This window comes from Leucoraja erinacea, chromosome 37, assembly GCF_028641065.1.
Source record: "Leucoraja erinacea ecotype New England chromosome 37, Leri_hhj_1, whole genome shotgun sequence".
NCBI classification, from domain to species: Eukaryota; Metazoa; Chordata; class Chondrichthyes; order Rajiformes; family Rajidae; genus Leucoraja; species Leucoraja erinaceus.
Window position 1 is genome coordinate 11,250,391 of NC_073413.1, and position 12,813 is coordinate 11,263,203.

General features: G+C 46.9%; 1 protein-coding gene across 2 annotated transcripts; it reads right to left on the bottom strand.

The window, feature by feature from the left end:
* Window positions 1-417: 417 nt before the first annotated feature.
* Window positions 418-12,669, bottom strand: pih1d1 (PIH1 domain containing 1). 2 transcript variants are annotated; one of them, XM_055663407.1, is made up of 11 exons: window positions 12,526-12,669; window positions 11,236-11,403; window positions 8,884-8,953; window positions 7,885-8,070; window positions 6,911-6,972; window positions 6,233-6,314; window positions 4,825-4,921; window positions 3,203-3,253; window positions 2,510-2,603; window positions 1,767-1,910; window positions 418-827 (listed from the first exon to the last, which is right to left on the bottom strand). In XM_055663407.1, the coding sequence occupies exons 2-11, from the start codon at window positions 11,317-11,319 to the stop codon at window positions 792-794; spliced, it is 906 nt and encodes a 301-aa protein (XP_055519382.1). In that variant the 5' UTR covers window positions 11,320-11,403; window positions 12,526-12,669; the 3' UTR covers window positions 418-791. The 2 variants fall into 2 exon arrangements, with proteins under 2 accessions (XP_055519382.1, XP_055519381.1); XM_055663406.1 differs by having other exon boundaries at window positions 2,510-2,606; window positions 12,526-12,668.
* Window positions 12,670-12,813: the final 144 nt, after the last annotated feature.

Here is a 12,813-nt window from a genome sequence, read left to right on the forward strand (position 1 = left end):
TGAAGGAGGGATTGAAAGGGGAGGAGAGCTCGAGACATGCAGGATAATGATGGCATTACTGAAGTGTAATGGGCCGGCCAGTCCCACTTAGGTGATTTTCTGGGCAACTACCCCAACATTTTCAACACGTTGAACATTTTTCGGTGACAGTGGCGACAATTTTTACTGTCGTGGGTGAATTCCATTAAAACTAGTCCCTGGCAGTCGCCTAAAGAGTCGCCTAAGTGGAAACCTTTCTCTCCACTTGGTTAAGTATCCCGACTGGTTGCATTACAGCCTGGTACAGCAGTCTTGATACCCCGAGCGTTTCCCACCGAAGCTGCTACCGACACTTAAACCCAAGCCCAAACCGTAACCAACTCGTCAATAAACACAAAATTCAAGCTCTGCAGAAGCAAACTTTCAAACAGTGTTCGATTTGGTTTGAGTAAGATCTTTATTTACAGATGGTCTGCTGCAGAGAAGACACAATAAACTGCAGATGCTGGAATCTTGAACAAAAACACAAAGTGCTGGAGGAACTCGGCGAGTCAGGTGAGGTAGCATTTGTGGGGAGAATGGAGAGATGATATTTTGTGTTGGGATCTTTCTTCATTTTGAATTTGTCATTCCCCTCCACAGACATCGCCCGACCTGCTTGGTTTTTAATCCTCAGGTAAAGATGGGTGAAACCAAAAACATAGCAGGTGCTTTACTCACTCACAAACCGCTCACAGTTTCACCCTCGGGAAGGGAGGGCTGGCCCTAGTTGTCCGCTCTTCGTGAATGCTGCTGGTCGTGGAGGTGTTGGACTAGACTGGCTGCACCGGCATCGTCACGGTCAGAACCTGCCAAGAACAGTGGGGATGTTAAATCAACTCTCCCACCGTAAACGCCGACAAACGTGTATGTCATTCAGGCTGGAACTCTACGCCTTGCTCTTCTTGTCAACTGGACAGTGTAAGGCGGGCAAGGTGGCGCCTCTTTGCGTGCTCTGTCCAGAGAAGGATCCACGTTCTTATACATCTTCCCCACCTGGAAATCTATCGCCATTTCTAAATGGTCCAATGATATTTTCTTTAACATTCCTGCAGGTCGGACAATCCTATGACACCCAGAACTGAAGTCCTTCGCTGACCTGATCCGATGAGATGGTACAAGCTAGGGTACTGTCCGATTCACCTCTACCCCATTGGGGACTTTGGACTTTGTCTATTGATCTGCTGTGCTACAATGCTGAGAACTATATTCTGCATTCTCTATCTTCCCCTTTGCTCAACTACTGTACTTGAGTTTAACTTAATTGTATTTATGTTAGGTATTATCGGATCTAATTGGATAGCATGCACAACAATGCTTTTCCCTGTGGCTTGGTACACGTGACAATAATGAGCCTACACCTATCCTAACGAACATCTACCTATTCTACACCTATCCTGATGAACAGCTCACCCCTGCATGATAGTTTTGAGCATGCTTGTGAATCTGCTGGGACCTGTACCTTGGCAGCAGACACCCGGAATAGGTACCATACCGTTCCTACCCCCTGCCATAACTCACTCGCATCACTGCTGCCTCTCGCTTGTGCTGTTTTAACATAGGCGGCTTTATCTTGGGACCTTACCCACATCTTCCTTCTGTGGTTGTACAGAGTTCTAGTGAGACCACACCTGGAGTATTGTGTGCAGTCTTAACATAGGCGGCTTTATCGTGAGACCTTTCCCACATCTCTAGCCCAGTGCCTGAATGTGACGGGAACTCTGCCCGAGTGATAGAGGTGGCCTTACCCTGGTGTTTGTGTTGAACTGCGAGCCGCTTTCCTCTGGAATTACGTTGTATGGGATGTAAATATCCAGGTGATAAAGGTCAGGCCTGGCCCACAAGACAATCCTGTCCTCGCCCAGATCAAGTAGTAACGATCGCGCAGAATCCTGCAGCACAGACAGAGTCAAGTTTTACAGAAGAGTCTCCACCCGAAACATCCTTCTCTCCAGAGATGCTGCCTGTCCCGCTGAGCTACTCCCAGCTTTTTGGCTACCTGAGATTTTTCCAGCATCTGCAGTTCTTTCTTAACCATCCTTTTCCTCCATTGTTTAAGAAGGAACTGCAGATGCTGGAGAATCGAAGGTACACAAAAAAGCTGGAGAAACTCAGCGGGTGCAGCAGCATCTATGGAGCGAAGGAAATAGGCAACGTTTGCTCCATGCAAAGAGTTGAACAGTCTCCACTATAGGAAATAGGCAACGTTTCGGGCCGAAACCCTTCCGGGTTTCGGCCCGAAACGTTGCCTATTTCCTTCGCTCCATAGATGCTGCTGCACCCGCTGAGTTTCTCCAGCTTTTTTGTGTACCTTTTCCTCCATTGGCCCTGCTGGACCTGTTGAGTTACTCCAACACTCTGTGTATATTTGCTGGCTTTGTTTTCATAATCTTAATGGTGGCCATGCAGTGCTTACACAGTTCCTACCTGCGTAGGGTGTGTGTGCACTCACTCTGGCCCTGCACAAGGACCGTGTAGAGCTAATACTAACCACTTTTGGTAAGGAGATCTCTGCAACCAGGAAGCTGGGGTGTTGGTGTTGGTCCGCAGGCTCGGCCACGATGGTGTAGTCCGGCTCCACGCAGCTGCTGCCAGAGGAGGGAGAGTTTCAGTTAATAATCACATCCGCGTGATACACATTCCTCACGGACATTCCAACTACCTTGCAACTGAAACCCAAGCCCAGGTGAATGGAGACACTAGCACCCAGTACTAGCATTCATCACAGTAACAGGCCCTTCATGCCGACCATCAAGAACACCTTTGCACTAATCATACATTGGAAATGCAGATGCTGATTTATGAAAGAAAGACACAAAGTGCTGGAGTAACCCTGCAGGTCGGCCAGCAACCTTGCAGGACATGATTACATCATGTTTTAGGTTGGGACCATGTTCATTTACACTAATCCTACGCTGGGTCCATTCTCTAGATTCTACCACTCACCCACACACTTGGGGCGATTTACAGCAATCCACTTACCTATGGACCCACGTTTCTTTGGGGTGTGGGAGAAAACTGGAGCAGTTGGTGAATACCCACACAGTCACGGGGAGTACGTACAGACTCCACACATGCCACAGATTGGAGGCCAGGGTCGAAGCTGGGAGGCTGGAGTTGAGAGTTAGCATTCAACTGACAAGCAATCTGTCTTCTACCTAAACAACACATGATCTGACCTTACCTTTCCACTTCCGATACAAGAGGCTTTGTGCCGCTCTCCGTGGACGTGGTGCTGGTGAAACAAAACAGGACTGTGTGTGTGTTTAGTGATTACACTGTACGGGCCTGTGATACTATGCCTTCTACCAGTTTTAAATTGGGTCAAAAACATGTGCAGCAGCTGTTACCCAATTGTACAAAGCCATTGTAGCCTCACTGATGGTTATTTCTACACTGTCATGTTATTTGGTTAAGGGCCTGATCCCACTTAGGCAATTTTTTTCAGCGACTTGCATAGTCACGGCAGGTTGCCGGAAATTGTTCAACATGTTGAAAACCCAGCGGCGACCAGAAAAAGGTACGACTCTTTGGGCGACTACTCACGACCATGTTGTGGGGTGACGCCTGTATGGCCGTGAGTAGTCGCCCAAAGAGTTGTACCTTTTTCTGGTCGCTGCTGGATTTTCAACATGTTGAACAATTTCGGCATCCTGCTGCGACTATGAAGGGTGCTGGCAAGTCTTCGAAAAAAATCGCGTAAGTGGGACAGGCCCTTAAGAAACAACAAGGACAAACCAGCTTTTCATGTACTCTTAGTCTCATTGTCTCTGACACACCATAGTTCCTGTTCCCACACTCCTATAGTGCATCGGGATCTATGCCACACACCCTTTAACACTTCAGGACCCATTCAAAAGAGAGAGTGTTTTATTGTCATATGTTCCAGAAAGAACAATGAAATTCTTACTTGCATCAGCACAGCAACATATGTAACTGTGTAGGAAGGAACTGCAGATGCTGGTTTAAACCGAAGGCACACACAAAATGCTGGAGTGACTCAGCGGGTCAGGCAGCATCTCTGGAGAGAGGAATGGGTGACGTTTCGGGTCGAGGCCCCTTGACCCAAAATGTCATCTATTCCTTTCCTCCAGAGATGCTGCCTGTCCCGCTGAGTTGCGGCAGCTTTTTGTGTCTATCTTCAGAATATGTAACCATATACTCTCTGTACCAGAGGTGTCAAATGTGCGGGCCGCAGAGCGGTCCAATCTGGCCCGCGGGCTGCAGCTGTCCCCGGTGCCAGATGGGGCTGCGTTTCGTGCGTGCATGGTGCGAGCCTGGCGCGCATGGAGTCACATTTTGCCTGTGAACTAAAATGAGTTTGACACCCATGCATTAAACAATAAAATAAACGAGAAAGTAAGTTCAGTATGTATCTATATAAAACACACATTCATACATCAAAAAACAAAGGATAATAGTGGAAAAGGACAAAACCAATGGCCCCAGGTCTAGGACTGATTCCCACACTACCTTTAACACACTGGGACTATTCCCACACTCTTTGGCATACTGTGGCTCCCTTTGACACACTGGACTCTCTGATCCCGCACTCTCTCTGACACACAGGGTTTGTTGGGACTTTTACTGTGCTATTGTGTTACATCTACTGTAAAAGCAAGTTCAAAGTGAGTTGCTGAGGCATTTTGGAACAGCATCCGAATATCTGCCAGCTTTTTCAAACAAGAGAATTTACAGAGTTTTATTGCATTTTGCTTTTTAACAATGACATGTTGCTGAATCATAATGAATCAGAAATGTACTTAAATTGGTATTTAAGGTGATTTTTTTCTTTCAGTTTGTTACCTGGATTTCAGCTCCTGGATAACAGGTTTTGATTTTGTTCGAATGTTCTGCTCCACCACAGATCCCAGGAACTTTCTGTTCTTCAACATTCGCCATTCTGGGAAGAAGGGAATTGTTAACGATTCCAGTAACCTGGTGTTTAAGAAAGAACTGCAGATGCTGGAAAAATCGAAGGGAGACCAAAATACTGGAGAAACTCAACGTGTGAGGCAGCATCTATGGGGAGAAGGAATAGGTGACGTTTTGGGTCGAGACCCTTCTTCAGACTGAGTCTACCAGTAACCTGTTTGGAACTTCTTCTGCCACTACAACCTGCGATTAGACACAGATGATAAAGACCCGCTGTCTTCTAGAGGTGAGATAGCACACTGGATTAAGCACCAAATTTGGATTCAGTTTTATAGGAAGTGTTTGCACCTCCAGTTTAAATTCCATTTGGAATATTTTGAAGGACCAAGAAACCAAGAACCAAGAATGTTCGGAGTTTGTACGTTCTCCCCGAGGCCAAGTCAGTGGATATTTTTTAAGGCAGAGATAAATAGATTCTTGATTAGTACGGGTGTCATGGGTTATGGGGAGAAGGCAGGAGAATGGGGTTAGGAGAGAGAGATAGATCAGCCATGATTGAATGGCGAAGTAGATTTGATGGGATGAATGGCCTAATTCTACTCCTATTGCTTGTCACCTTATGACCTGTGTGGGTTTTCTCTGGGTGCTCCGGTTTCCTCCCACGCTCCAAAGAGGTACAGGTTTGTAGGTTGATTAGCTTTGGTTAAGTTGTAAATCGTCCCTAGTGTGTGTAGGATAGTGATAATGTGCGGGGATCGCTGGTCAGCTCAAACTCAGTGGGCAGTATCTCTAAACTAAACTAAACTAAACTATCTTCCTGTTATAGCCCATTGAGGAGCTGGAAGCCCATCATAAGTTCAAAGGTTCTACCAGCAGAATTGGGCCATTTTGGCCCATCAAGTCTACTCCGCCATTCAATCATGGCTGATTTATCTTCCCCTCTGAACCCCATTCTCAAGGAGACAAAAGCCCAGCAAGGAGATGGAAGCCACTGGTAAAAATCCTTTGTAGTTAAGGGTCATAGAGCATGTGTGAAAAAAAGATCAGCTGATATATTGGTATCATTTAAATGTTGTAACCAAATGGAATGATGCGCCTTGTGCTATGAATTACAATGTATGATGTGAAATATTATGTATTTACAAATTTAATGAATGAAGTTTAACCTTGTGGATAAAGAATTGAGTGAATGACCTGGGGAGTATCACACCTTGCTAATGCCTCCAGCAAATTGGTGTCAGTGAATGGCCATTCTGGTTCAGCAAGTGAGAGTTCATTTAGTGTTAGACCAGCGAAGAGTATTAGTTAACATTTTGAGGGCAATCCAGAGTAAACTTACCTCGGGACATCTCCAAGTTATACTTGTTTTCTAAACCTTCAAACCCAATTGTCATGAAAAATTCCATGAAGAGTTTATTGCTCTGTGGTAAAACAAAGTATGAAAAATATTACAATTCTTGCCTTAAATGATAAAGACTTGCATTGGTACAATGATTCTGGACAGCCCAGGGTGCTTTACAGTCACTGAGGAATATCTCGACTTGCAACACAGGAAATGTGGCCGCTGATGCGCAAACAGGTCCCTACAAAAAGCAAGGTGATAGCAGCCATCCAACAGGCAGGTATGGAGAGACAGAGGGACACCCATGTATGATTGTGCTACATGACATTTAGTGAGAGAGCAGGCAGATCTTGCTATTTGAGGAAGGACATTCTTGCTATTGAGGGAGTGCAGTGTAGGTTCACCAGGTTAATTCCCGGGATGGCGGGACTGTCATATGTTGATAGAATGGCCCATCTAGTCTACTCCGCCATTAAATCATGGTTGATCTATCTCTCCCTCCTAATCCCATTCTCCTGCCTTCTCCCCATAACCCCAGACAGCTGGACTAACCAAGAATCTATCTATCTCTGCCTTAAATATATTCACTGCCTTGGCCTCCACAGCCTTGTGTGGCAAAGAATTCCACAGATTCACCACCCGTGATACCCATCAATGTGAATAATTAAATCTTACATGAATTTTGTTGTAAAAAGTAGGATTGATGACGATGTCGTATGCAGTACAACCATTCCCACCTGTAAAATAAAATAAATTTAGAAACATAGAAAAGTAGGCCATTCGGCCCTTCGAGCCAGCACCGCCATTCAATATGATCCTGGCTGATCATCTAAAATCAGTACCCTGTTCCTGCTTTTTCCCCATATCCCTTGATTCCTATAGCCCTAAGAGCTAAATCTAACTATTTCATGAAAATATCTAGTGAACTGGCCTCCACTGACTTCACACAAAGCCATTTAAATCACACAAAGCCATTTTTTTCCTAATAATATTTTTGCTTCGCTGCTGTGTTTCTGCCACAGTCTTCCACTGTAACAGATGTCCACTAGCACCTTGGCCATGAGGGCTTACTGTTATAAGGTTTTCCAGGCTGGCCACTGTACTGCAGAAGTAGAGGCCCTTCGGCCCACAATGTCCATGCTGAACACAATACCAAGTCAAACTAATCCCCTCCTGCCTGCACGTGATCCATATCCCTCCATACCCTGAATATACATGTGTCCTTCTAAAAGCTCATATATGCCACTGTTGTATCTGCCTCCACCAACATCCCAGGCACAGCATTCCAGCCATGCACCACTCTTTGTTGACAAAACCATTCCCGCACATCTCCTTTAAACTTTGTCCCTCTCGCCTTGAAGCGCTACCCTCACGTGACCAAGTCGCGGGGTGACGCCTGTAAGGTCGTGAGTAGTCGCCCAAAGAGTCGTACCTTTTTCTGGTCGCCGCTGGATTTTCAACATGTTGAACATTTTTGTCCACCTGCTGCGACTATGACGGGTGCCGACAAGTCGAGTAAGTGGGACAGGCCCTTTATGCTCAGCACAAAGCTGATCTACAGCTTGTTGCTGTACTGAGTGGCTCTATGCACCAGCCTCTTGAGTGGACAGGATAGTTCACTCAACACGACATACTACACAAATACCTACTGTTGTCGACTTCGGCATGAGGTTCCCCCAGGCTCATGGGAATCCTATATCCTGAAGGATCTTCGGATTCCAGCAAGATCACCAGATCCTCCTCGGAGAGATCTGGTGGAGGTGGGATTTGGTCAGATTTGCAGACGTTAATGAAAATCTTCTCGCTGCTTCTGGTCTTTGCCTTCACACAGAAGCCTGTAAAAAGGGAGATGTATTTACAAAATCATTCATCATCATTGCAGTTCAGCTTCATAAAATGCTTCCCTCCACCACAGGCTTCAGCTGACTTCTCGAGACCCATCCCTGCCCAATTCCCTGCGCTCTCTTTAAGCTTGTGTGGAAAGGAACTGCAGATGCCGATATATTCTGAAGATAGATACAAAGTGTTGGAGTAACTCAGCAGGTCAGGCAGCATCTCTGGAGAAAAAGGATGCATGACGTTTCGGGTCGGGACTCTTCTTCAGACTCAAGAAAGATCCCGACCCAAAACGTCACCCATCCTTCTCGTCCAGAAGGGATACGGGGAAAAAGCAGGAACGGGGTACTGATTCTGGATGATCAGCCGTGATCATATTGAATGGCGATGCTGGTTCAAAGGGCCGAATGGCCTACTCCTGCACCTATTTTCTATGTTCCCAGTGGTTTCCCAGACCCCTTTTTAAACTCACTTGTTCACTGGGAAATTTAGAATGTTACTGTGTAACGCCTGAAAAAAAGAATGAATTAATGATGTGTGGTAGACAAAAAAATGCTGGAGAAACTCAGTGGGTGAGGCAGCATCTATGGAGAGAAGGAATAGGTGACGTTTCAGGTCAAGACCCAGACCCAGACTCGTATCAGACAATTAAAATTGAATCTGAAACTGAAAGCCACCCATTCCTTCTCTCCGGAGATGCTACCTGTCCCGCTGAGTTACTCCAACATTTGGTGTCTATCTTCGATTTAAGCCAGCATCTGCCGTTCCTTCCAAAACCATGATCCATGTCATTTTTTTTTTTAAATCCTTACCTGGCTGTGGTCTGATCTGCTTGGATTCCTGTGCTGGTGGAACGCTGGTGCCCTGCATCTCTTTTGCAGCCTGCAGGGAATGAGAAAGCCAATAAACAATTGCGTTTTAGCAAATAATAATGAAAACATTCAAAGTCATTCATTAAATTAAGTAACACACAAAGTGCTGGAGGAACTCAGCAGATGCTCAGCATCTGTGGAGGGAATCAGCAGATGACAATTTGGGTCAGGGCCCTACAGGGAATGTAGAAACCAAGAATTGTAGGTGCTGGTTTATACCAAAGATATGCACAACATTTACAGCCCAGCATTCAACACCATTATACCCTCTAAACTAATCACCAAACTCGGTAACCTGGGCATCGACCCCTCCCTCTGCAACTCGATACTGGACTTTCTAACCAACAGGCCCCAGTCTGTGAGGTTAGACAAGCACACCTCCTCAACGCTCACCCTGAACACCGGCGTTCCACAGGGCTGTGTGCTGAGCCCCCTCCTCTACTCCCTCTTCACCTACGACTGCACACCTGTACATGGTACTAACACCATCATCAAGTATGCAGATGATACAATGATGATTGGCCTCATCAGCAACAATGATGAGTCGGCCTATAGGGAGGAGGTCCAGCTCCTAGCAGCATGGTGCGCTGACAACAACCTGGCCCTTAACTCCAAGAAGACCAAGGAGCTCATTGTAGACTTCAGGAAGTCTAGGGGCGGCACGCACACCCCCATCCACATCAACGGGACGGAGGTGGAACGTGTTTCCAGCTTCAGGTTCCTGGGGGTCAACATCTCCAATGACCTCTCTTGGACCCACAATACCTCAACTCTGGTCAAGAAGGCTCACCAGCGTCTCTTCTTCCTGAGGAGACTGAAGAAGGTCCATCTGTCTCCTCAGATTCTGGTGAACTTCTACCGCTGCACCATCGAGAGCATCCTTACCAACTGTATCACAGTATGGTATGGCAACTGCTCTGTCTCCGACCGGAAAGCACTGCAGTGGGTGGTGAAAATTGCCCAACGCATCACCGGTTTCTCGCTCCCCTTCATTGAGTCTGTCCAAAGCAAGCGTTGTCTGCGAAGGGCGCTCAGCATCGCCAAGGACTGCTCTCACCCCAACCATGGACTGTTTACCCTCCTACCATCTGGGAGGCGCTACAGGTCTCTCCATTGCCGGACCAGTAGGTCCAGGAACAGCTTCTTCCCTGCGGCTGTCACACTACTCAACAACGTACCTCGGTGACTGCCAATCACCCTCCCCCCGGACACAGGAAAAACACTATGACTGTATGCATGTAAATAGATTTATTTATTGAAATCATATTCTATGTTGCTCTTACCAAGGAGATGCTCACTGCATTTCGTTGTCTCTGTACTGTACACTGACAATGACAATTAAAGTTGAATCTGAATCTGAATCTGAATCTGAATCTGAGTAACTCAACGGGTCAGGCAACATCTCTGGAGTAAAAGAATGGGCGATGTTTCAGGTCGGGACCCTTCTTCAGACTGGATTGAATACGATTACCGAGGTACAGTGAAAAGCTTTTTTTTGCGTGTCATCTGTTCAGCAAAAAGACTATACATGGTTACAATCAAGCGGTCAGCAGCATATGATACAGGATACAGGGAATAACATTTAGTGCAAGATAAAGTCCGATGAAAGATAGTCCAAAAGTCTCCAATGTGGTCGATGGTAGGTCAGAATTGCTGGAGTAGCTCAGCAGAACAGGCAGCTTCTCTGGAGAGAATGAATGGGTGATATTTCAGGTCGAGGCCCTTCCTCAGACTTGAAGGAGGTCAGAACTGCTCGAGTTGATGATAATATGGTTCAGCTGCCTGATAACAATAGCAAAAAAACAGTCCCTGAATCTGGAGGTGTGCGTTTTCAAACTTCTGCACGTCTTGCCTGATGGGAGAGGGGAGAAGAGGGAGTGACCAGGGTGAGACTCGAACTTGATTGTGTTGCTGGCCTTGCGGAGTCAGCGTGAAGTGCAGATGAAGTCAAAGGAAGGGAGGTTGATTTGCGTGATGGCCTGGGCTGCATCCACAGCTCTATGCAATTCCTTGCACTTGGATAGAGCCATGCTTTGAAGCATTCCGATAAATTTAAAGCTATTACTGGAAGATCTACAATACAACTGTGAAACATCTACAGAAATTGTGAATTACAAGTTTGTTGGCATATTGGTTGGAATATAATTACAATTAAAACACAATTGTATAATATAATACGATGGTCTGGAAAATCCAGTACTCTGGATTCACTTAAGTATCAAGCATTATGGATTAATGGAATTACTGTAGCACAAAGCTGAGGATGAGATAGGGGTCACGATGCTTACGCACCTGGAGCAGCAATTGTTCGTACAGTTCCTCCTCCTCTTCCTTCATCTCAGCTGAGAGCAAGCTTCTGTCTGTCGTCACTGCCATGGCCCAACTTGCAGAGTGTGTAAAACCCACACAGACTTCTCAAAATTGGCAGAGGAGTGAATATCAAAGCCAATGTGACTGTCACTGTTTACAGGAAAAAAACACACAAAGACATTAGTCTGACAACGCTCCAGTTTGCATCCATGAGCCCTGACTCTTTTTGAATTAAAATGATGACTTTGCTCAATAGGAAAGCACTAACAAACTAGCTCTGCTACTACCTTTCCCTTGCAACCGCAAGAGATGCAACACTTGTCCCTTTACCTCCCCCCTCGACTCCGTTCAAAGACCCAAGCAATCGTTCCAGGTGCGACAGAGGTTCACCTGCACCTCTTCCAACCTCATCTATTGCGTCCGCTGCTCTAGATGTCAGCAGATCTATATCGGTGAGACCAAGCGGAGGTTGGGCGATCGTTTCGCCGAACACCTCCGCTCGGTCCGCAATAACCAAGCTGACCTCCCGGTGGCTCAGCACTTCAACTCCCCCTCCCACTCCGCCTCCGACCTCTCTGTCATGGGTCTCCTCCATGGCCACAGCGAGCAGCACTGGAAATTGGAGGAACAGCACCTCATATTCCGTTTGGGGAGTCTGCACCCCGGGGGCATGAACATCGAATTCTCCCAATTTTGTTAGTCCTTGCTGTCTCCTCCCACCCTCCAGCCTTCGGGCTACTCCTCCTTTTCCCTTTCTTGTCCCCACCCCCCCCGCCCCCGATCAGTCTGAAGAAGGGTTTCGGCCCGAAACGTTGCCTATTTCTTTCGCTCCATAGATGCTGCTGCACCCGCTGAGTTTCTCCAGCTTTTTTGTGTAACCTAGCTCTGCTAGTATGTTGATGGGTAGTCTATAGGACTTAGAACAGTCTGAAGAAGGGTCTCGACCCGAAACGTCACCCATTCCTTCTCTCTCCACAGATGCTGCCTGTCCTTACTCCAGTAATTTGTGTCTACCAGCCATGATCACAATGAAGGGCGGTGCTGGCTCGAAGGGCCGAATGGCCTCCCCCCCCTGCACCTATTGTCTATTCTATGTTTCTTATAAATCTTCGGTGTAAACCAGCATCTGCAGTTCCTTCCTCCCGAATCAAATAAGAACTTGGTTGTCCAGTTCCTGACAGATAAACACTCTGGCCCTCGGTTTGCTGACCCACTGCCCTGCTAGCCCACACCCACACATCGCCCCGAATGGCCGCCCGGCCCGGCTCCCACCTGCTGCCCCGATCCCGTTGCTATGGGCGCCTCCCCATCTCCTCCCCCGACAACTAAACCCGCGCACAAAAGGGCCGGGTGAAAACAAATTAAAAATACACAATGGCGAGGTGTTCCTGACCCCCACCCACCCCGAGCAGAACCTGCAACGTGCAAATGTACAATGTGGAGGAAGGAACTGCAGGTGCTGGTTTACACCGAATATAAGACACAAAATGCTGGAGTAACTCGGTGGTACAGGCAGCGTCTCTGGAGAGAAGGAATTTGGGGGATGTTTCGGGTCGAGAC